The sequence below is a fragment of the Sapajus apella genome, unplaced genomic scaffold, assembly GCF_009761245.1.
Source record: "Sapajus apella isolate SASKATOON/1434 unplaced genomic scaffold, GSC_monkey_1.0 scaffold46, whole genome shotgun sequence".
Lineage (NCBI taxonomy): Eukaryota > Metazoa > Chordata > Mammalia > Primates > Cebidae > Sapajus > Sapajus apella.
The window spans coordinates 15,019,878-15,044,619 of record NW_022436986.1 but is presented as its reverse complement, the minus strand read 5'-3'; the positions used below and the strand labels follow the sequence as shown (position 1 = coordinate 15,044,619).

Below are 24,742 nucleotides of genomic sequence, written 5' to 3'. Positions count from 1 at the left end.
TCTGCATTTACTTTTTTTTTAAGCAGGGGCATCTTAATTGATCAACATGTTTGTCAAAGTTTCATCATAAAGTAGTTTCTGTCCATTAACTTCACTTAACTGAATATGTGCTACTACATTTTGCTATTCCTTGAAAAACGAGTAGACTTTACATATAGTGAAATGCAGAGATTTCAGATGTACAATTTGATGAGTTTTAATAAATGTATACAGCCATGTAACTGCTGCCACTACCCCTCCCCTCCCCCCAGTTTGAAATACGGAACATTCTTCCACTTTGAATCACTGGTTGAGCATGCCTGAGGTTGAAATGCCAGTCCCTCCTTTCAGGGCAGGGCCTCCAGGCTGTGTTTGCTCTGACCTGGAGGTTGCAGGGGTAGTAGACACACGGACTCTGGCTCTGATGGTTTTGTTGCTGCAAACCCCACCTGCCTTGTTTGTTTAGTTTAGAGTTACTGCCTCAGCTCCCACCAAGAGTATGTCTGTCACAATTTCCCTTCCTTTCTTACTTTTAGATGCTGAACTTTTTATACCACCAAAGATCAACAAAAGAACTCAGTGGAAGCTGAGCCTGCTAGACTGAGTGACCGCAGTTAGGAGGGCTCCGACAGAGAAGACCATTTCCATTCATTCCTGTTGTCGTATCACCACTTGCTTTTTGAGGCCTGGGTACTGAGAACTGGAAAGAGTAAGATGGTAACTTACCTTAGCATTGCCAAGAACGGCTGTGTGCACCAGACCGACAGCAAGCAATTCTATTTATTTTATTTTGTGTATGCATCTTAATCATTAGGAAGACATTAAGCTTGCTAATGTCTTGCTTAACCAGTATAGCATCATTTTGTGAGAATTGTTGGTCTTTCGCTTGGGCTGTTTGAGAGCATAATTATGGTAATCATGAGATTGGGTTTCCTTCCCAGCTACAGGTCTGATTCAAATTGGGACCTTGGACAAGTCACAGTAATTGATTTGTGCCTCTGTTCTTCATCGATTAATTGGAAATAATGTTTCACGGTTTCTACCTCAAAAGTGCGAAGACAAGTAATGTTTGTAAATTGTCTTTTTTTATTGGAGGAGAAGATTACAATGGCTATTATTGCTACATTTGGTCAAATGTAATCACACTTAAATGGCTTCTTGTCACCTTAAACTAAAGCAAAATAAAAAGCATCCTTTGAAATTATAAGCCCTCTTTTGCTAACAGCTGTTATTCTGTAACACCATACTAGGTCATATGCTTTCAGTTATAACTGGGCTGAGCCTCCTATAATTACAATGCCTATAGGGACTGTTTTACTGCCTGTGTATTTTCTGTTAGAGAGTTAGCAGTGTTAGAGCTTGAACAGATTAGAATTTCTAAACAGTATCATGCACATTTGGTGTGAGTGATCAGTGTGCATTGTATGGCATGCATGGTTGTGAATTCTTCTCTGTTCTCCAAATACTGCTTTCTTTAACTCAGATATTTTTGTTAGTCTAGTTCACTTCATTTATTTTTCTTTGTAGTACTTACCTGTCTTTTATACAGTTCTCCACCCCCCCCACCCAAAAAAAAAAACTCTCAAAATGAGAATATTTTCTTTTTATGGTGAGTCTAGAAAACGCCCAGTTAATTCTGATAACAGTTGTGTGGCTAATTCTTGGGTAAGGTTAAAAATTCTTTCGTATTTTAAATATCAGAACCAGACCTTCCTTACTATATATTTTAGTCCATTTGTGTCTCTATAATAACAACCAGCTTTCAAAGGAACTAATGAGTGAAAACTCACTCATTACCATGAGGCTGGCACCAAGCCATTCACATAGGATCTGCCTCTGTGACCAAAACACCTCCCATTAGGCCCTACTTCAAAAACATTGGGGATCACATTTCAACATGAGGTTTAGGGAAACAAATGCCCAAACTATAGCATTGTACATAAACTAACAGGAAATGCTACTTTTGATCCTCAAAGAATTGATATAGCCCAAATTGTAATTTTGAAGCCTTTCCCAGTATAGCAAGATGTTAACTATAGAATCAGTCTGGGGGTATTCACTGTGTAATACAGCTTTTCTGTATGTTCGAACATTTTCACAAAATAATAGGATTTTTTTAAAAGAAGAGGAAGAAGATATACTTTGCTTTGGAGAAAGCTACTTTTTGACTTATACTCCTAATAGATTTGCTGTAATTAAGTGCCCAGTATTGAAAGGCTGCAAGTACTTTGTAACTACTCATTGGCATAAGTAAATAAGCATGGTAACTTATATGGTATTTAAATATATTATAGTGCTCTTGCTTTGGGTAATTGTAATGGGACCCATGCTGATAGATTGGAAATAGAAGTAAATGTGTCTATTGATAATGGTGTGAATTTTCATGGACATTCAGTTTCCTTAAATAATGTATTGAAGCAGCAAGACATAATTTGTTTGAGTGCAAATTGCTATTAATTACTGTTTCTTTCATCTGAGCAGGATTGGATTTTGTTCATTTTCAGAAGAAGGAAGCAGGAAGAGACCTTCCAAATTGAGGCAAAGCCAAGAAGAATTCATGGGGGAAAATGGAGTGTATGAGAAAAGGAGAAAACTCCTCTGAGTGATGAATGGTTCATTTTGGGGAAAGATTCTGTCAAGCCTTAGAAAAGAGTACATAAATTTGGACTCTATCCCAAAGCAAGTTCATGCTGCAATAAGCTAAAACCTTCACTTTTCTTCGTTCCATTGAGTCAGATAGCTTTGCTCAGATGCTCTAAACTTCAGAGGGAACTTGCAGGAGACGGTCTTCTTTAGTCAAAGTCCATTTTAAATTAATGCTTTGTAAAAAACTGAGGCCAGGCACAATGGCTCATGCCTGTAACCCCAGCACTTTGGGAGATTGAGGTGGGTGGATCACGAGGTCAGGAGTTTGAGACCAGCCTGGCCAACATGGTGAAACCCTGTGTCTACTAAAAACATACACACACAAAATAGCAGCGCATGGTGGCAGGCACTTGTTATCCTAGCTACTCAGGAGGCTGAGGCAGGAGAATCGCTTGAAACCAGGAAGGCGGAGGTTGCAGTGAGCCAAGATCATGCCACTGCACTCTAGCCTGGGCAACAAGAGTGAGACTTGTCTAAAAAACAAAAAACTGAGCAGGAACAATTTTAATTTTTTTAGTATGCTGTTATGGATGTAGCTTGGCATAACTTCTTAGCCCTGCTGCATATTTTAAATTTAATTATATATGCATGTATATGCATATACATTTGAGAGATTTGTCATAGCAATAAATGAAAAGGGTGTTTTTAAAAATAAGTAAAACTGACAATGCTTAGTAACTTAAGGTGACTGCAAATTTCAGAAGCAAAATTAGATTTGTTCTTCCTCTTTTGTTGGTTATTGTACTTCCATGTCCTCTAGAAGCACCACCTGGACAAGCCCTTAGGCGTCTTTGGCTGTTCTCTCGTGTCTGTCATGTTTATTAGTAATTGGGTGAGAATAAACATCTTAGGAGCTAGGTAGCTGTAAATATTCACGAGGCCATAGATAAGACAAGGCTAATTTGGTAACATTTAGCAGTGCTGAAGGCCTGCTTTGGATTCATGTGTTCTTGTGTTCTCTGTGCTCCCTGAGTCCTTGCCTGTGCCTGCAGTGAGCTGCTCCACCTCTATTACTGGCTCTAAAGTCCCAGAACCTTTAAGAACAACAGTTGTCTTCCTGGTATAAAGGAAAGAACAAGGCTTTGGGCCATGTGTCCAACCATCTTAGCATTCTTGGGCAAAATCAATCTCACTGAGCCTTGCTTTCCTTCAGTCTTGTGTGTGCCCATCAAGCTAATCAGAGTTTCTCAATGGCACTGTTAACATTTTGGTTCATATCATTCTTTCTTTGGGTGTTGGGAGGTGCTGCCCTGCACATCATAAGATTTTTAACAACTTCCCTAGCCTCTTACCCCTAGATGCTAGTAGTACACACTCCCACTCCTGTGATGAGAATTACAAATATCTTTAGACACTGTTAAATATCCCCTACAGGCCAAAGTGGCCCCCACTTGAGAACTATGTTAACTTCCAAATATTTAGTAAAACTATCTTTTTTTAAGAGGAGATTCTGTTTTTCTACTAGGGCATACTTGTGAGGATCAAGTGAGAAAATTCTTAAAGTGCTTTGAAAAAGACTGCACAGTTGCTCAGCCTTCAATTGATATTTTTTGTTTAAAAATAAACATTGAGGCCCAGGAACGTCTGGAGACGTCCATCCTCCAGAACCACCTTTCAATCCTCTTCATTAAGACCCTTTCCGTTTTAGGGATCTTTGATGTGGGGTTCATATACCCCTAAGGGATCAGTAGATAGAGCGTATTTCTATATGATAGGTTTCCTCTGTAATCATGCATTTTATTTTACGCATTTTGAAACATGATTCTAAGAAGAGGTTCATGGGTTTACCATCCTGCCAGAGAGGTCCAAAGGTTAAGAACTAATCAGACTTCAACTTGCCCCTCAGTAAATGATCATGGAGTGTTGACAGCAGAACGGTTTGGGCAGAAACTGAGGTAAAGATGTCCCTCTCTCTCAGGTCAGTGTACCCAACTCCTGATTCCTTGACAGTCCAGCATAAGACTTAGTCATCCTTGCTGAACCATAGCATCCTCACATGCCCCTCTGTGGCTCTCTCTTTGCTGGTGCCAGCCAGGTACTCTTACTCACCAGACCTGGTTCCAGGGTCAGGCGCTTTAGGCCTTTCAAGGCTGTCTAGGCAAACCTGGAATCTGTGAGAGTGGCTCTGGAGGGCTTCTCCTTGGAGATGGCTGAGGTGCCAACAGAATGTGCCTTTGAGTGCCTGTGTGACTAAGGACTATAGTAAGAGACTTTGGCCTTCTGTATAAGAGGAAGAAACCTAAAGATACTAGCTAGCTATTGTGAGCACCTCCAGGAGTCTAGATACTGGCATTCAGATGTTTTTCACTGTTTTTAAAATGAGCTGTGTGAGGTAGGCATTCATACCCAGTTTTGCCGGCAAGCAAACAAACTCAAGTCACACAGCTTGGGGGTAGCAAAATAGCGTTTCATACCCCAAAGTCCAGAGCCCATGTTCTGTTCACTATTGTATGCACCCACTAGTGTTCAGATTCTGAACTTTAAAGACAGGACAGAGAGTGTATTGGGGGCTGTTCTAAAGAATCTCCAATTTAAAGTGCTCATATTACAGACTCCCCCTGCAGAATCACCGTGGAGCTTGCTGGGCCCTGGAAGGGCTTCCTGGCTACTAAGAGTCTCTGTATTCCTTTGGGCTCCCATTCCCCAGCTGGGTTAGAATGACCCACATAGGGCAGCCTCCCATAGACCCACACCATCAGCCGCAGAACCAGCAGCCTCTATCCTGAGCACATCCCACACTCCAACTGTGTGTGTTATAGGCTAATGGAGAATCCAGTCAGCTGGGAGATGAAGTGTCTAGAGAATGACTGTGGCTTCAATCCCTAACCTCTAGTGATAACCCAAGATAAACCTTACTTCAGTTTTTAAAAAGGGAAATCTGTAATCCCAGCACTTTGGGAGGCCAAGTCGGACAGATCATGAGGTCAAGAGATCTGGCCAACATGGTGAAACCCCATCTGTACTAAAAAATACAAAAATTAGCTGGGCGTGGTGGTGCATGGCTATAGTCCCAGCTACTTGGGAGGCTAAGGCAGGAGAATTGCTTGAACCCGGGAGGCGGAGGTTGCAGTGGGCTGAGATCGCGCCACTGCACTCCAGCCTGGCGCCTGGAGACAGAGCAAGACTCTGTCTCAAAAAAAAAAAAAGGGAAATCTGTATAGCACTTGTTCTCTGAAGAGTTGCCCTTTAAGGCACCTACATACGCCTTGCTTGTAATATGCTAGGCTTCGGCAGCCCATCACTGTGTTGGCTTAGTAAGAACTGGTATTGAGACATAAATGGACTGTTGGAACTAAAATAAACTCCTGTTAAAAAGGACTCAGACAGCTTTGCCAGCTCTTTCCAAGCCCTCAGGGTTGCTGATGAAGTGTGAAGTGGACACTGATGCTTTGTGGGAGATTGCCCTGTTACAGCATATTTCCTGTTGGCATTTACGGAAAGGGAACTGCTTATATGCCCCAACAGCATTTACCCTGTAATCTTCATTGCACTCCCCCTTCCAAGCAGAGTTTAACCTTAAAGTAGTTCCGAAAGTGAGAAATGCACAAAATAAGGGGCAGCATACTTTTAGAGCAAGTGAACGTTTAAGCATCCGCGTACAATGCATGTCCTTTTTTGTTCATCCTTCCCCTACTCTTGCTTTTGTTTTGGGAAATGTATATTTTAAGTCAGATGCGGCTTGTGTGAAGTTGTTCTTACTAGGTCAGAAAGCAGAGAAACACTGTGGAGGGGCATGTGAGGAATGTTTAATGTTACAGGAATAAGCCCGGCTCCCCCTGCTCTGTGTAGGAGCGTGCTCACCCAGCCAAGGGCATGCACTGCCAGTGCAGCGGCCATCCTCATCGCCGTTCAGAAGCACCTTCTGTAGAGGAAGAAAGGCCCATGTTCCTCGTACTCAAAGCGGCGGACCCACAGTGGTTGGAAACCCTGAAGTGAGGCCAGGATGGAGCCACCGGTCCACACGGCACTGTCTCTCTCAGGCAACACGTTTACCTGTGGGCTATCATTGGGACACATGCTGCTTAGCTCCTTCTGCAGGCGGTTAGGGAAGCCACTGAGCATTGTGCTGCCCCCGCAGAGCAGGATGTTCCCCATGAGGTCCCGTTTGAGGGCGATGTCACACTTGTTAAGGCAGGACACAGTCTGGGTGTGGAGGCCCAGCTGCATGGACTTGATGAGAGACGGCTTGAAGAACATCTCTGAGCAGAGGAACCTTTCCTGGCCCAGGTAAATCTCCTTTCCATCCGGCAGCACATAGTGCATGGTATGCTCACTGAGAGGGACTTTCTTCTCTTCAATGGGATCCAGGGCCACAAAGCAGCATTTCTTCTTGATGTCCTCCACGATGCCTATCTGGTCCTGGGTGAATTCATTCCCTGCACTGTTCAGCAGGCCCAGCAGGTAGGCTGTCAGGTCAGAGCCTGCGTAGTCTAGTCTTCCGGTGATGCTGGGCAAAGGATAACCCTCATAGATGGGGACCACATAGGACACGCCATGGCCAACCTCCACCACCAGGCCGGAGGTCCTTCCATAGGAGTACATGGACAGGCGGGACTGATAGGCGATGTGCATTGCAGGGGTGTTGAAGGCTTCAAACAGCATTTCCGCGTACTTCTCTCTGTTGGTGTGTGGGCTCAGCGGTGGGTCTGAAACCAAGACTGCATGCTCCTCCGGGGCAATCTTCATCTCTTGTTGGAAGAGATATTCCCAGATATCCTGCACTGTATCCCAGTCCACGATGATGCCATGTCGCAGAGGATTAACTAGCTTGAGATGAACATTTGTGTTGTTGAGTTCCTGCCCCACGAATGTCTCTTTGCGATTATCCCCAGTCTTAGCGGTCTCCATGTAGGGCTTGCCCACTGTTGTGGAGATCTTGTGGGTGGGTCTTGGCAGGCCAGCAAAGCCACATTTACAGTAGCCAGTGCCCAGGTCCACGACCACTGCTTTGGTCACCTCCTGCTTGGGTCTCTCCGTGGCTGCCTTTGATTCAGTAGGTTCTTGTGGCTCTGAACTACGGCCGACCCACACAGCCCGCTTCGCCGGGCCATCCCTTAAGGAGGCAGTCTGGAGGGCCTGTGTCTGCCCAGGGGCCTGGTTACCCACTGTCTTGGTAGGCCCATCCCCTATGAGTGCTGCTGGTGGAGCCCACGTGTTGTCAAGAGCCATACCACTCTCAGAAAGTTCCTCAATCCCACTGGATTCAAGGCTGAAAGGCCTAAATCAGAGGATGCCATGAGAATTTTCCCAACAATGACATCACTAATTATGACGTAATCTGGTGACCTGGCCTTTCTAGATACTGCAAACCTTTATCCTGTGTTAGGGTACATTTAGGATATTGTTTTTGAAATGGCTCCCCTTTTTCTAAATTTTCTAATAAGCCTGATTTATTCAGTTAATTAATATTGAGTGCCTGCTATATACAAGGCAGCTGGGAATTCAGTGGTGAAAAAAATAGACAAAAATCTCTTATTCTAGTTGGTGGGGGTTGGGGGTGACAGGCAATAACCAAAATGAGCGTTAAGAGCAAAAGCAGGGTGGCAGTGCTAGTGTGGTCTGGGCAGGGCTTCCTGAGAGGGTGGCGTTTGAATGAAGACCTGCAGGAGGTAGGGAGAGATCCACGTGGATGTCAGGGAGCAGCAGGTGCAGAGGACTGGAGGCAGATGTGTGACTCAGGGTTAGAGCAGGGGTCAGCAGGCTACAGTCCAGTCCAGTCCCCGGCTTGTTGGATATCACCTTATTGAAACACAGCCACGCTCATTCATCTGCGTATAAATGGCCATGACAGCCACGGCTGCCTTTGCAGTACAACAGTAGAGCTGAGTCATGCCATTGAAGACGGTATTGCCCAAAAAGCTGAATGAAAGTAAATACTGACTGACCCTTAAAAGTTTGCTGACCTCCTGAGTTAGAGGAGGAGCAAGAAGACAGGTGTGGCTGGCATGGAAGGAGTAAGGAAAAGTAGAAGAGATAGGATTAGTAAGGAGTGGGGGAAGGTGAGCAGCTCATGAGGCCTCATAGGCCAATGTGAGGACCATGGATAAGGTCAGAAAGCACTAGAGGATTTGGCACAGAGCACTGACACCATCTAATGTAGATGTTAGTGGGATCCTTTGCTGCTCTGGTGACTATGTCAGGGGTACTAAGGGTGACACTTAAAACACCTTAAGGGGGATTATTTTTGGATATACATTTGTACACCTACTGTGCCTTCATCAGGGTCATTGGGTAGGCAGTGAAATTAGACCCTACAAAGTCCCACTGACAACATTAAGGCTCATAGGTGCATAGCTCACCTAAAGATACCCAACCAGGAGTAGCCAAGCTCTCCTGACTGTGGCTTTCTCCCCAGAATGTGCTGGGACACAGCTTGATGGGACCTAGTGTGCATCTCAGGCTGCTTGGCCACCATCTCTCATGCCATTTCCGAGGCTGGACACATTGATGCAGATGCCTGCCACACTCAGGGCAGAATCCAACCTTACGTTATGTCACACCTTGAACCTGATCCCAGCCCTTCATAAAAGAGGCAGTCACCACAATTAGGGGCTTTCTCCTTTAGAGAGGCTGCAGGGGTGCTCTCAGTTCCTGGTGGGTATGAGAGAAGAAAAGGACGAAGTCCAGTCTCATGAGGTTTGTGACTGTCTGATGGGGGCAGCAAGGTGTCATCCCAAGGACAAAATCTCAGTTTCTTGGTTAGTGGATGAGATAATGGCATGGAATTTTACTTTCCATCGAAGGGAAAGTACTTTCGATGCCTGGCTGCCTGAAAAATAGTTTAATTGCCTCTGCTGTTCAGGGATTTGCATGGCCAACTCAGATTGTTTGACTTTGTTTCAAAAGTTGTGTCTATGGTAACCAAAGGCATATGTAATTTAGAATCCTCTATTTTTTTCTCCCCAAACTCCTACTTGAATTTTGAGAAGTCTGTAGCTGCTCGGTACCTTTTTATTAACCTGGACTCTAGAAGAGCATAGATTAGCTTCCTGTTTCTGCTACAACAAATTACCATGGATTTAGTGACTTAAAACAACTTAAAAACAACTCACAGCTATTATCTTACTATTTTGGAGGTCAGAAGTTTATAATTCTTAGTGGGCTACAATTAAGGTTCTTTCAGGGCTGTGTTCCTTCTGGAAGTATAGGAAAAATACTTCCTCTTGCTTCTCCAGCTCCTAGAGGCCACCTGTGTTTCTTGGCTCACAGTCGCTTCCTCTACCTTGAAAGACCTTCTCAGACTACAGCTACCATCTATCTCTCTGCCCTTGACCCTCCTGTGTCCCGCACATAAGGATTACATTGGCCCCACTCACACAATACAGGATAATCTCCCCATCTCAAATTCCTTCATTTAATCACATCCACAGAATCCCTTTTGGCATGAAAGTTAACATATTCACAGGTCCCAGGGATTAAGATGTGGACACCTTTGGAGAACCCTTTCACCTGACCTGTGCCTTCCACTTATTTCACTGATACATTCCAAGCCTGACAGGCTCTGACTCATTTGCTCTTCCTGGGCTGCCCTGGCCTGCCCATCTGTCATCTTTCATTGCCCTTTCTGCATTTGTGTGCTATTTTAAAGAGAGCAGGGGTATGAGCTGGAGTGGCGGGGTAGGTAGTTTGGTGAGAACGATGGTTACAGTTGATTGGAACTGGTGGGAAAGTTGTTTACCGAAACTTGAGGCAAGGGGGTGCAGAGAGCTAGGAAACTAAACTTTAAAATGGAGAATTAAAGAATAAGAGAGCCGAAGATACTGACACACTGATTCTTTGAAGAGAAACTTGGAGTTCACTATATCTAACACCTAATCTGACTTTTTAATTTTTGGACTGGGAGGGGCAGCTTAAGTTGGAGGTCCCTGTGGCACTCTAGTGAATTTGTCCTTTCTGGATGACAGGCCATCTTTCTTTGCTTGGGCACAGGTAAGGCATTCATCCTTCCCTCTGCCTCACATCCAGCATCACAAGAGTCCATCAGGGAAGGCCTCAAATGCCAGAGTCAGAGCTCGGATTGAAGTGCGGGATGCTTGGGTACTATTCTACTTTCTAAACTTCTCTAGAACCAGGCTCTTCCTCGCTTCCACACACTCACAGCCCTAGGTCATGTCCCCTTCAAGTCTTATTAGAATTTCTCCAATGACCTCGTTTCAGGTCTCAGCTTCTAGTCTTGCCCCTCCCACCCATTGTCTACATTACAGCCAAATGCAGATCTTTCTAACATTTTTCTAGAGGGCAAATCAGATCATCTCCCTGCTTAAAGTCTTCACAGGTTCCCTGGCTCTCCTCAATGTAGTCTAAACCTGCTTCTGGCATTTGATGCCCTCCCTGTTTGGCTCTGTGACTTCTCTAGCTTCATCTGTTTTTCCAGACACTTTCCTGTGGGAAGTTCTTCCCCATGCCTCTATCTGAGCCTTTGCTCAAGTTGTGCTTTCTGCCTGGGATGTCTTCCCCTCCTCTTAACTACTTCGCAAATACCTACATCTCTTCCAGGATTCAACTTAAGCATCACCTCCTTTCTAGAGCACTTTCTGACTCCCAGTGTCAAATGAGTTCTCAAGTAGACTTCTTCCTGCAAACCCATCTGCATCTATTCCATCTTCTTACCCAGACCAGGCACTACTGGTGGCCTGGGTTTTTATCATCTATCACTGGTAGGCTGCACTGGGCAGAACCTACTACATACCCCAGTAAATGCTGAAAGAAGGGAGGAAGAACTCTTGGGACTGTTAAGGAGGCCGGGTGCACTGGAGTTTGATGAATTTGTGTTAAAGTACAAACACCCCAAGTGCTATTTGCTGTTGGACAAGTCCTTAGAATTCTGAGCCTCGTTCCTCAGCTCTGCCTACCTGCAGAACAACATATGAAGTACCTAGTACAGTGCCTGCCTTACTGGACGGGCTCAAATATTTAGGCCCTCTCCACCAAGAAGCAGAGGAGGAAAGGTGTCCAGTAGTGAACAGGTTAGGCATGGAAATGCAAGGGGGCTGAGCAGAAGCCTCTCAGACCTCAGTGAGCTTGGATATCTAAAACTGCCAGCCACCCGCTGGCGCACAGGACAGAGCAAGTGGCACTGAGAGAGAGATGGGGTGGGGGTGACAGGCCAAGAGTTGGCCAAAGCCACGCCCTCCCCGCTACCTGAATGGACCAGCCCAGAGTGACATCACAATCCCTGGTGGTTGCCACGGCACTGCTGGAGGTGAGCTCTCATTTCTCCGCAGGGAGCTCTAGGCTGTGGATGTGAGAAGGGGTGCTAGGAAGGCAGATGGCAACAAGGAACAGCCTTAGCCCCATGCCCCTGGGCACGGCTCAGGGTGACCCTGGAGAGGCAGGAACGCTGCCAGGCCTTGACGCCGGCCTCCGGGACACAGGTGCGACCACTCAGCTCAAGATGAAGCCCAGGAAGGTGCGCAAGATCAAGGCGATCATCATCGACCTGGGCTCCCAGTACTGCAAGTGCGGCTACGCGGGAGAGCCGAGGCCCACCTACTTCATCTCCTCCACCGTGGGCAAACGCTGCCCCGAGGCGGCCGACGCCGGTGACACCGGCAAGGAGACCTTGGTGGGCCATGAGCTGCTGAGCACAGAGGCGCCTCTCAAGCTGGTGAATCCGCTGAAGCACGGCGTCGTGGTGGACTGGGACTGCGTGCAGGACATCTGGGAGTACATCTTCCGCACGGCCATGAAGATCGTCCCCGAGGAGCACGCTGTGCTGGTCTCGGACCCTCCGCTCAGCCCCAGCAGCAACCGGGAGAAGTACGCGGAGCTCATGTTCGAGGTCTTCGGCATCCCCGCCATGCACGTGACGTCCCAGTCGCTGCTGTCCATCTACTCCTACGGCAAGACCTCAGGTCTCGTGGTGGAGAGCGGGCACGGCGTCTCGCACGTGGTGCCCATCTCCGAGGGCGACGTGCTGCCGGGCCTGACCAGCCGCGCCGACTACGCTGGGGGTGACCTCACCAACTACCTGATGCAGCTGCTCAACGAGGCAGGCCACGCATTCACGGACGACCACCTGCACATCATAGAGCACATCAAGAAGAAGTGCTGCTATGCGGCCTTGCTGCCCGAGGAGGAGCTCGCCCTGCTCCCGGAGGAGCTGCGCGTGGACTACGAGCTCCCAGACGGCAAGCTCATCACCATCGGCCAGGAGCGTTTCCGCTGCTCTGAGATGCTCTTCAAGCCCTCCCTGGTGGGCAGCACCCAGCCTGGCCTCCCAGAGCTCACGGCCGCCTGCCTGGGCCGCTGCCAGGACGCGGGCTTCAGGGAGGCGATGGTCACCAACATGCTGCTGTGTGGCGGCTGCACCATGCTGGATGGCTTCCCCGAGCGCTTCCAGAGGGAGCTGAGCCTCCTCTGCCCCGGGGACAGCCCTGTGGTGGCTGCCAGTCCCGAAAGGAAGACCTCTGTGTGGACGGGCGGCTCCATCCTGGCCTCCCTGCAGGCCTTCCAACAGCTCTGGGTCAGCAAAGAAGAGTTTCAGGAGCGGGGCAGCATGGCCATCTACAGCAAGTGCTGAGCCTCCGAGTCTCCACAGACAAGGCCTCCAGCACAGGGGGCCATGGGCAGCTCTATACACATTTACAGAATTTCACATAAAGCTTTACTCTGCAATGGCCCTTGTCTAGTCTGGGTTTCTTGCTTCAATCTGATAGCAGAGGGTGGTGGGGAGCTGGGCTTAGATGTGGCAGCACCTTTTGCTCTGGAGGTTGGGGCTGTAAGGAAGCGGACTACCATACTGATCCTACCCCCTCTGCCTGCCTCATGATGGTGACATCATCTCAGGGCCTAGAAAGTGGCCTCCTGTTTCATTAGCACCTCTAGGTTCAAAACCTGATCCGACAGACACTCTTCATCTCTGGCTCAAATAAGGGGGCTGGCTCCAATGATGGGACTAGCTTGGGTCATCTGGTGGTGGGTCAGACAAGACGCACAGCTGGGTGTCCTGTTTCAGTCTCCTGTTGCTACTGCTCTCAAGTGCTCATAACCTTAACACTGCTTGATCACTCCAGGTCCCCTAACCTCCCGCTACTGCCCACCAGCCTCAGTGTGGAGCCCACAGCTGTGCTAGTGCATCTCCTGAGTGTGAAGCGCCATTTCTACCCATCTGTAGGCATATCCCTTTCAACAGCAGCCAAAGGTGCAACTATTTTTCTGGAGTCACAAAGCAGAGTTGCTGATCCCAGAGGATGTCAGAGGAACCAGAAAGGTTCTTTAGAAATTGGATCCTCTCCCTGCCTCCCTGCTGTAGAGATGGGAAAATGGGGCTGGGCAAGGTGGCTCATGCCTGTAATCCCAGCATTCTGGGAGGCCAAGGCAGGGGATCACCTCAGGTCAGGAGTTCAAGACCAGCCTGGCTAACATGGTGAAACCCTGTCCTTACAAAAATTAGCTGGGCATGGTGGTAGGCGCCTGTAATCTCAGCTACTCAGGAGGCTGAGGCAGGAGAATCACTTGAACCAGGGAGATGGAGGTTGCAGTGAGCTGAGATCATGCCACTGCACTCCAGCCTGGGCGACAGAGCAAGGCTCCAAAAAGAAAAAAAAAAGAGAGAGATGAGAAAACTGAGGACTAGAGAGGAGAGGGCCAGCCTAATGCTAGTGGATGAGCCCAGGTCTCCTGATCCACATCAAGATTATTCCCAGAAGGGCAAGCATGGTTCTTTATGGGTAGTCAGCAACCCAAAGCACTTACCATACATCTACTGTGGGCCAGGCCTAGGGCTGGGGACTGAGAAATGACCAGAACACAGTCCCTTCCCTTGGCAATCACACACAGCTAATGGACAACCACATTGGTAGGGAGGCAAGGTCTGACCTAAGTGTTCATGGTGGTGAAAGGGTAGTGCTGGTGCATTGGAAAGCTATAAATGGAGAAGTTGCTGGGCATGGTGGCCACTTATTGGCTTTGGAGCTGAGGGAGAGGCTGTGGAGGCTTGTGAGATTTCAGCTGGTGACTGGCTGCCTATTTAGGAGAGTGGGTTCCTGCCCCCTTCCCTACCCTCACCTTTCAATGGAGTTCATGACCCAGTTGATCCCGTCTATGGGATCATACATCCATGAGCTGCGTAGCCTTGGATGGGCTTGGATGGGCTTGGATGGGCTGAGACTTAAATATCCCCAAGTCACGTCAACGCTTACCTTAAGCAAAGGATCCTGACTTGGGGCACTCCATAAGGCTGCCTCTGTCCTGGGCCCAGTGCTGGGGTCTGCAGACTTGGGCAAGAACCAGACAGTCATTATCACCTAAGGCCTTGCTCTTTAGTCCTTCCCCTTTGTCCAGAATTGGGCATCTAGCCTGGAGTTTGAATACCCCTGGTCAAGCAGGGTTTTGGCACCAGGTGTGAAACCTGGGCTCTTTCCTGGAGATGGATGTTGCAGATTGGAGGCCTGGAGGCTGAAGGTGGCCAATAGGCATATTTATGCGGCCACTGCAGTATACAAACTTTTTCTTGAATGTGAATTTTTTTTTCAGTGGGGCTATATTTTCCAGGTTGCCAATGTTTCTGCCACACTGATGTGTTCATACATACTTGCTGCTTCAACACAACTTCTTCCTTAGCATTAGTTTCTGTTGCTTGCAACCTAAGTGATTGTAAAAAATCCTGATGAATACAGAGAGGGAAGCTGAGGTTTAAAGAGCGCAAGTGATGCACCCCAAATCACACAAGCATTAAGTGCTACATGTGAACCCCACTCCTTCTTTATCTCCTCCCCTCATTCCACACATCCTCAGCAACTTCTCCTTTCTCTACGGTCACAGATTCAGTCCCCTCACCACCTGGTCATCTTCTCAAAAGCATCCCTCATGTGGCAGGGGCTGTAAAAACACTAAGTAAATTGCTTGATCCCTGGTATGAACTTATTTAAACTAACCAGAGGATTCAACAGGAAATTTATTTTTGATGGAAAAACATGGGTCAGTGACTTCCAGCTTAAGGTGACCCCTGACCCTGCGTGTTTATCTCCCCTCCCTTCTCAGATTCCACAGAGTCGTAGTAGAGAATATAAATGCATAAGCTCCCTGCAAATGAAGAGGGTGGTAGGGGAACCGCAGGGACTAGAGATTTCTACCTGATTCTGGAAGAAAGAGAGTGGAGATGGGAACCAAGGAAAGAACAATGGTAGGAATTTCCTGTTCTGCAGAATGGGCAGGAATTTGCTACTTGGAAATGCCAGGTAGGAAAGTCATAGGAATGAAGTGCATGAGACTCAAAACGGGCTGAGGAGGTGTGGTGCCCATGGTCTCTATCTGAAGAATCGCAGCTTTCCGTGCTCACGGGTAGAGAGAGGGGTGAGCACACCGGCCAGCCTCTACACGTATGTTTCTTAGGAAGAAAGAAGTTGAATTCTCTCTCTAAAGGTGATGCTGGTATAGGAAAAGGAGGAGGGAAGCATGGGAAGAACAGACCGGGAGCCCCCAGCCTGCACCCCCTTGTCCCTTCTCCAGACCAGGAATCACACTTGGGACTGGCTCACATTCCCGAGGTAGAACAGTTGATGCCTTCAACTTTCCTCTTACCCCTTTCCACAACTTCCAGTTTCTGAATGGGCGTCGGATGTGGCCTGGGACTGACTGCCCTTCCAGCATCAAGGGAAGAGCATGTGATTTCGGCTCAGCCAATCAGCACAATAACGATTGGCTCTGGGTGAGCATGCGATCTCAGTAGAGTGAGTCCTGGAGAGTGAATCCTGCGCTCTTTGCTTGGAAGCTGGATGTGAAGTTGACCGGTGCGTCCTAGCACTGCTCAGCCACTTGTTTCTAGGAAGGAAGCCAGCTTGAAGCTGACCCACCAAGGATCGTGGAGCTGAGAGAAACAAAGCTGGTGCCCTGGTGACAAAGTGAACATCTGAATCAAACTGTGCCTAGAGTTTGAATCCACTCCCAGGTATTTCAGTTCTGTGAGCCACGCACTCAACTTCATCGTTCATGTCCGTTAGAGTCGTGTGTCTGTTACTTGCAACTGAAAGCGTTCTAGCTGCTTCAGTTTCCTTCTCAACAACAGCATCCCTCTGGAGCAGGTTTGCATGGAGGAGAGACTGGGGTTGGAGAGACCTCTTTTAATTGAAATGTTAAGACCAATAAATCATTTTTTCTTTACTGGAAAACTACCACATAAGAAGAGTTTTTGTCAAGGTACTAGAGGATGTCAGCTAACATATCACACTGAAAGGCAGAGACCAAAGAGTATCTGTTGACTGTTATCTTATACATTTACTTCTTAGATATTTGTCCCCAAGGTTAGACTCAGAGCTTCTTGAGGGCAGGAACTGTGCCTCCCTTATTTTGGTTTTCTCAGAGTACGGTGCAGAGCATGGCGTAGAATTAGTTTGTGTTTAGTACATGCCAAATGAATTAATTTATTTCCAGTCTGTGAGGTAGACATTACAGTATTCCCCCTGCCCCACCCCCGCCCGGTTTTACAAGTGAGAACACTGAGGCTTGGAGAGGCAAGGAGCCTTGTGCAATGTCACCCATCTGTTAAACCAAAGTCTTGTGCTAAATGAAAGTTTTGAGATTCCACAATGCCTTTTTGCCCTTGTCTCTTACCTTCCTGAAAATTACCACTCTTTTCCAAGGAAAAAACTACATATAAAAATTCCTTTCAAATCATGCACAACAAATTTGATGTGATTTCATAGTCATTGTCCTGAGGTTTCAAAGTTAAAAATGCCAATCTTTTAGCAAAGAATAGACTTGTCTTTCTGGAACCTTCCAGAGACATAAGCAAGCATTAGAGTGACATCAAGTGGTGAAGTCCTACCACTTCCACATGGCAAGAGTCCCGTTTTCCTCACTGTCCAGGCGGTCTGATCTCTCTCCCCAAATGTTTGTTACCAAGTTTGCTCTAAGAGTTATTTGCCCAAGGTCTTTTTATTTATTTATTTTTTGAGATGGAGTTTTGCTCTTGTTGCCCAGGCTGGAGTGCAATGGTGTAGTCTTGGCTCATGCAACCTCCACCTCCCGGCTTCAAGCAATTCTCCTACCTCAGCCTCCCAAGTAGCTGGGATTACAGGTGCCTGTCACTATACCCAGCTAATTTTTGTCTTTTTAGAAGAGATGGGGTTTCACCATGTTGGCCAGGCTGGTCTCGAACTCTTGACCTCAGGTGATTTGCCCACCTTGGCTTCCCAAAGTGCTGGGATTACAGGCATGAGTCACCATGCCCGGACCCAAGGTCTTTTTAAGAAATTAACTTTAAAACCTTGGGCATTGTGGCTTACGCCTGTAATCCCAGCCACATGGAACTGTAAGTCCAGTTGAACCTCTTTCTTATGTAGATTGTCCAGTCTTGGTTATGTCTTTGTCAGCACATGAAAACTGACTAATAAAGTAAATTGGTACTAATAGAGTGGGGGATTGCTGAAAAGATGCCCGAAAAAGTGAAAGCAACTTTGGAACTCAGTAACAGGCAGAGATTTGAACACTTCGAAGGGGTTAGAAGAAGACAGGAAAATGTGAGAAAGTTTGGAACTTCTTAGAGACTTGTTTAATGGCTTTGCCCAAAATGCTAATAGCAATACAGACAATAAATTCCAGGCTGAGGTGGTCTCAGATGGAGATGAGGAACTCACTGGGAACTGGAGCAAAGGTGACTCTCTTTACGTTTTAGCAAAGAGAATTGTGGCATTTTGCCTCTGCCCTAGAGATCTGTGGAACTTTAAACTTGAGAGAGATGATTTAGGGTATCTGGGGGAAGAAATTTCTAAGCAGAAAAGCATTCAAGAGGTAACTTGGGTGCTATTAAAGGCATTCAGTTCTATAAGGGAAGCAGAGCATAAAGGTTTGGAAAATTTGCAGCCTGACTATGTGATAGTAAAGAAAAATCCATTTTTTGGTAGGAAATTCAAGCTGGCTGCAGAAATTTGCATAAGTAGCAAGAAGCCTAATGTTAATCTCCATGACCATGGGGAAAAGGTCTCCAGGCCATGTCAGAGACCTTCACAGCAGCCCCTCCCATCACAGGCCCGGAGGCCCAGGAGGAAAAAGTGATTTTGTGAGCTGGGCCCTGGGTCCCCATGCTGTATGCAGCCTAGGAACTTGGTGACCTGTGTCCCAGCCACTCCAGCCATGGCTGAAAGGGGCCAATGTACAGCTTGGGCTGTGGTGTCAGAGGGTGGAAGCCCCAAGTTCTGGGACCTTCCATGTGGTGTTGAGCATGCAGGTACACAGAAGTCAAGAATTGAGGTTTGGGAACCCCTACCTAGATTTCAGAAGATATATGCCTGGATGCCCAGGCAAAAGTTTGCTTCAGGGGCAGGGTGCTCATGGAGAACCACTGCTAAGGCAGTTCAGAAAGGAAATATGGGGTTGGACCCTCCACACAGAGTCCCTACTGAGGCACCACTTAATAGAGATGTGAGAAGAAGGCCACAGTCCTCCAGACCCCGGAATGGTAGATCCACTGACAGCTTGCATCATTCGCCTGGAAAAGCCACAGACACTCAATGCCAGCCCATGAAAGCAGCTGGGAGAGAGGCTGTATCCTGCAAAACCACAGGGACGGAGCTGCCCAATGCCATGGGAACCCACCTTTTGCATCAGCATGACCCGGATGTGAGACCTGCAGTCAAAGGAGATCATTTCGGAGCTTTAAAATTTGACTTCCCTGCAGGATTTCAGACTTGCATGGGCCCTATAACCCCTATTTTTTTGGCCAACTTCTCTCATGTGGAATGTCTGTATTTACCAAATACCTATACCCCCATTGTATCTAGGAAGTAAGTAGCTTGCTTTTGATTTTACAGGCTTATAGGTGGAAGGGACTTGCCTTGTCTCAGATGAGACTTTGGACTGTGGACTTTTGGGTTAATGCTGAAATGAGTTAAGATTTTGGGGGACTGTTGGGAAGGCATGGTTGGTTTTGAAATGTGAGGACATGAGATTTGGAGGGGCCCAGGATGGAATGATATGGTTTGGCTGTGTCCCCACTGATATCTCAGCTTGAATTGTATCTCCCAGAATTCCCGGTGTTGTGGGAGGGACCCAGGGGGAGGTAATTGAATCTGGGGCCAGTTTTTCCCATGCTACTGTCATGATAGTGAATAAGTCTCATAAGATCTGATGGGTTATCAGAGGTTTCTGCTTTTGCTTCTTCCTCATTCTCTCTTGCCACTGCCATACAGGAAGTACCTTTTGCCCTCTGCCATGATTGTGAGACCTTCCCCAGCTACATGGAACTGTAGCTATAACATCATATGGAACACCTGTGATCCCAGCCATTCCAAATGGGAGAAATTGGCCAAAGCAAAGGGGTTACAGAGCCCATACAAGTCTGAAATCGAGAAAGGAAGTCAAATTTTAAAGCTCCAAAATGATCTCCTTTGACTGCAGGTCTCACATCCAGGTCATGCTGATGCAAGTGGTGGGTTCCCATGGTCTTGGGCAGCTCTGACCCTTGCAGGTATAGTCTCCCTCCTGGCTGCTTTCACAGGCGTTGAGTGCCTGTCCAATTAAACCTCTTGCCCAGTCTGGGTTATGTCTTTATAAGCAGCATGAAAATGGACTAATACAAAAGTCTATTAATTTTGCTTAAATGAAGCTTTAAAAAAAAGACAATCTACAGAGGCCAGAGGCCAGGTGTGGTGGCTCAAACCTGTAATCCTAGCACTTTGGGAGGCGAAGGCAGGTGGATCACCTGAGATCGAGAGTTTGAGACTAGCCTGATCAACATGGAGACACCCCATCTCCACTAAAAATACAAAATTAGCTGGGTGTGGTGGCACATGCCTATAATCCCACCTACTCGGGAGGCTGAGGTAGGAGAATCGCTTAAACCTGGGAGGTGGAGGTTGTGGTGAGCCAAGATAACACCATTGCTCTCTAGCCTGGGTAATAAGAGCAAAACTCTGTCTCAAAAAAGAAAAAAAAAAAAGAAGCTAAAAACAAGACAATCTACAGATTGAGTGAAAATACTTGCAAACTATATATATTAAATATATCCAGAATTTTTAAAGACCCCTCAAAACAGTTAAAAAAATCCAGTTAAAAAAATGACCATAAGACATAACAGACATTTCACCAAAAAAGATACATAGTTGGCAGATAAGCACATGAAAAGAATGTTCAACATCTCTAGCCATGGAAATGCAAGTTAAACCCACAATGAGATCTTACTATCCATCTATCCGAATGGAAAAAATAGAAGTAACCACCAAAGCTGGTGAAGATGAGGAGAAGCTGGGTCATTCACACATTGCCGGTGGGAATGTAAAATGGTAACAGTTCTTGTGGAAAACAGTTGACAATTTCTTTAAAATGAAACATGCAGCTACCATCCTACCCAGAATTGCACTTGTGCATTTATTCCAGAGAAACGAAAGCCTACCTTCACATAAAAACCTAAAACCTGTACACAAATGTTTGTAACAACTTTGCTCGTAATAGCCAAAACTAGACACAATGGTATCTTTCAATGGGTGAGTGGATTCAAACCATGGACAGCTACTCAGTAATAGAAAAGAACAAAGTAGGTGCTATTGTTCTTTTAGAATTTTTCTAGCAGGGCCAGGCATGGTGGCACATTTCTGTAACCCCAGCACTTTGGAAGGCCAAGGCAGGAGGATTGCTTGAGACCAGGAGTTTAAGGCCAACTTGGGCAACATAGACCCTGTCTCTAAAAAAACAAAAAAAAATTTTTAAAAATTAGCCAGGCATGGTTGTGTATGCCTATAGTCCTAGCTACATGGGAGGCTGTGGTGGGAGGATCACTTGAGCCCAGGAATTCGAGGCAACAGTGAGCTCTGATTGTGCCACTGCACTCCAGCCTGGGCAACAGAGCAAGACCCTGTCTCAGAAAACAAAGCAGGTTTTCCAGTTCTTACTGGGAGGCCCCCATGGAGGTTGGAGAAGAACAAACTGTCGATAGAAGCAACAACTTGGATGAATCTCCTGGGAATTATGCTGCTAGAAAAAAGTCCCTGAGGGTTACATACTTCGTGATTCCATTCACGCATCATTTTTGAAAAAACAAAATTGTAGAAACGGAGCACAGATTAGAGGTTCTAATGGTTAGGGTTGAGAGGGCAGGGGAAGTAGATATGGCTATGAAAAGAACATGGGAGGATCCTTGTAGTGGTGAACTGTTGTCAACATCATGATTGTGACATTATACTACAGTTTTTCAAGACGTTACCATTGGGAGAAATTGGTTAAAGGTACCTAGCCTCTCTATTAATTCTCATATCTGCATGTGAATTTACAGTAATCTCATAATTTAAAAATCTAATTAAAAAATAGATATGGAAAACAACATGTACTCTCATGTCCAAGCCACACCTTTGACCTTTAAATCAAAATCTCTAAGGGTGGGACTAGGTATTAATATTTATAAGTTTTCTAGATGATTCCAGTGTGCAGCCAGGTTTGAAAACTGGTATCTTAGCCAACTGCGTGGAGCATGAGAAGCCAGCACAGGAAGCCGTGGGGAGCATTGGGACTGTACACGTGAGTGGAGGCTAGTTGTGTGGTCTTGGGCAAGCCATTTAAACTCATGTAGCCTTGGGCTCTTCTTTGTAAATTGGTTATAACCTGTGCTTACTTCCCAGAACTGATTTGAAGATGGAGAAAATGTAGGTTAAGTGTTTTATGAGTTGTAAAGTGTAATATAAATGTCCTGATCAATGGGTAATATGTATTGTACATCCGTACAAATATGTGTGTTTTTAAATATGTACTGTATGCAGATGTTTTCACGTTTAGTATCTCACTATCTCATCAACAACTCAGCAATGCAGGAGTTGGGATCCTAGTTTTATAATGAGAAGCCTGAGGCACACAAAAGGTAATAAGCCATAATACCTTTGGCTTTAGCAGTATAGATTCTGTTCCAGCAAAACTCCCTCTGCCATAGTTTACCCAACAGAGGTGGTTGTCAAGGTCACTTAGGTTTAAAAGTAAGTCCCTACTTTCAAGTCTAAGAGACTTAAATGAATATGTAAATAAAATTCCTGTAAGGGCAATTTTGGTTGCATTATCTGGATCATAGTCTGAATTCTGCACTTCACTTTGCAATACAGACGAAGCTAAGCACAACATAGACAAATGGATGTTGAGAATGAGCAGTGCCTGATTCCCAAATAATTTGTGCCCAGCAAGAAGTGAGAGGCCACCTGGGGTAAGAACAAGCTAGGACTTGTGGCATCCCATTAGTGAATATTAAATCCCTTTTCATGCCTGTGTTTGATTACAAAGGTAGCTAAGAACACATTAAGTACGGAAAAAGCTGATTCTGGCATCAGGCTTTCACCAAGTGAAAAGAATGACAATGTAAAAGAGAAGGAAGCTAGTCTCTTTTTATGTGCTTCTGTTATAAATTAAATTAATTAAATTACTGGAACATTTGTAAAAATAAATTCAAAGAGGAATCCATGCAAAATATAACAGAAAACCGAGACAATTTTATGTTTAAAAAGTCCATATATTCAACTGGAAATATCTAGATAACTGGTATGCTTTTTGTAATATTAAGACAATTACTTGATTGATCAGCTGTGTGTATATAAATAGAGATCGAGTAATTCAAGGTCTTCTACCCCCAGATGGATTCGGAGCAAGGTATCAGCCTCAAAACAGACCATTTGGCAAAGTTTTCTAATGATCTTCCAAGAATTTAGACTTTGCCTAAACTAGCTACCCACTGTCTTTCCACCTCTGAAGGACATTTTTTCATTCATTTAATTTGGGTGTGCTGGTTCCCAATTAAATTTAATCCTTCACATTCTAGGTGCAACTCACCAAATGAATCTTAAGAGACTGGAGAAGACATAAAGTCAGTGGGCAGCTGGCGCAGTGGCTCACTCTAGTAATCCCAGCACTTTGGGAGGCCAGGGTGGGGATTGCTTGAGCTCAGGAGTTTCAGATCAGCCTGGGCAACATGGTGAAACCCCATCTCTACCAAAAACACAAAAATTAGCTGGGTGTGGCTTGTGCCTGTGGTCCCAACTTTTCAGGAGCGTTAGGTGGGAGGATTTCTGGAGCCTGGGAAATTGAGGCAGCAGTGAGCCATGATCACACCGCTGGACTCTGGCCTGGGTGACAGAGCTAGACCCTGCCACACACAAAAAAGGGATGTTTTTGTGTTTTTCCATCCTATTCCCTTTTTCCTTTTGAAACCAAGAAGAAACCTTTCTACTGGCCCAGGTCTGGGAGAGACATGGCTGGTTTTAGTCCCAACTTGAGGATGTCTGAACCTTGAGAAGTTGGATGAGGCATTTCACTGTTCTTGATCTTATTTTCCTAAACTACTGAAATGGTCCTGATGTGGTTTCCCGTTCTGTTCCCTACCCAATTCTCATGTTGAATTGTACAGCATGAAAAACTTAAATAGACAGGGAAAAACTATGTATCCTAATGTCCAAGCCACACCTTAGAACTTTTACATAAAAATCTTAAGGGTGGAACTAGGTGTTAATATTTAAGTTTTTCAGGTGATTCCAGTGTGCAGCCAAGTTTGAAAACCAGTATCTTAGCCAACTGTGTGGAGCATGAGGAGTCAGTTTTAATGGTAGTTGAACTAACATCACCTGGGATTCAGATGGTAGAAAAGATTCTCAAACTTAATACTTATGTGAATCACCTGAGGATTTTGTCAAAAAATGTAGCTTCTGATTTTGCATTTCTCACGTTTTCAAGTGGGGCAGACGCTGCTATCCTGGGACGGCATTCTAAGTAGCATGAGGATGGAGTTTCAGGCAGGGAAAATCATCTCATGCTCCTAGCTACACCTGAACATCACACTGCTAATTTTCAGTGTTGTTTTGTTTTGTTCTTAAGGAAGGCAATTTCTTTAAAGAAACAAACTGATACAGTTTTATTCTGTGTCCCCAGACAAATCATCTGGAATTGTCATCCCCATGTGTTGGTGGAGGGACCAGGTGGGAGATGACTGGATCATGGGGGCTGTTTCCCCCGTGCTGCTTCCTCGATAATGAGCTCTCACGAGATCCGACAGCTTAAATGTGAGTGGCGCCTCCCTGCTTGCTCTTTCTCTCCTGCTTCGCCGTGGTGAGACGTGCTTGCTTCCCCTCTGCCTTCCACTGCGATTGCAAGTTTCCTGAGGCCTCCTAGCCATGCTTCCTGTACAGCCTGCGAAACTGTGAGTCAATTATATCTC

At 46.0% G+C, this 24,742-nt stretch overlaps 3 protein-coding genes across 7 annotated transcripts in view; 2 read left to right on the top strand and 1 right to left on the bottom strand.

Moving 5' to 3' along the window:
• Positions 1–1,541, top strand: part of ELP1 (elongator complex protein 1) — a 74,830-nt gene extending 73,289 nt beyond the window's left edge. For 4 of the 5 annotated variants that reach the window (XM_032240288.1, XM_032240287.1, XM_032240289.1 and 1 more), the window contains exon 37: positions 516–798. In XM_032240288.1, the coding sequence (XP_032096179.1) occupies positions 516–583 (68 nt within the window). In that variant the 3' untranslated portion in view covers positions 584–798. Of the gene's footprint in view, positions 1–515 lie in introns of all 5 variants that reach the window. The other variant, XM_032240286.1, reaches the window with a different exon arrangement.
• Positions 1,542–6,349: 4,808 nt separating this feature from the next.
• Positions 6,350–11,012, bottom strand: ACTL7A (actin like 7A). The gene has a single exon (XM_032240284.1). The coding sequence runs from the start codon at positions 7,792–7,794 to the stop codon at positions 6,475–6,477; it is 1,320 nt and encodes a 439-aa protein (XP_032096175.1). The 5' UTR covers positions 7,795–11,012; the 3' UTR covers positions 6,350–6,474.
• A 37-nt stretch (positions 11,013–11,049) lies between these two features.
• ACTL7B (actin like 7B) lies at positions 11,050–13,245 on the top strand. The gene has a single exon (XM_032240285.1). It carries the CDS (start codon positions 11,894–11,896, stop codon positions 13,145–13,147), a length of 1,254 nt encoding a protein of 417 aa, XP_032096176.1. The 5' UTR covers positions 11,050–11,893; the 3' UTR covers positions 13,148–13,245.
• Positions 13,246–24,742: the final 11,497 nt, after the last annotated feature.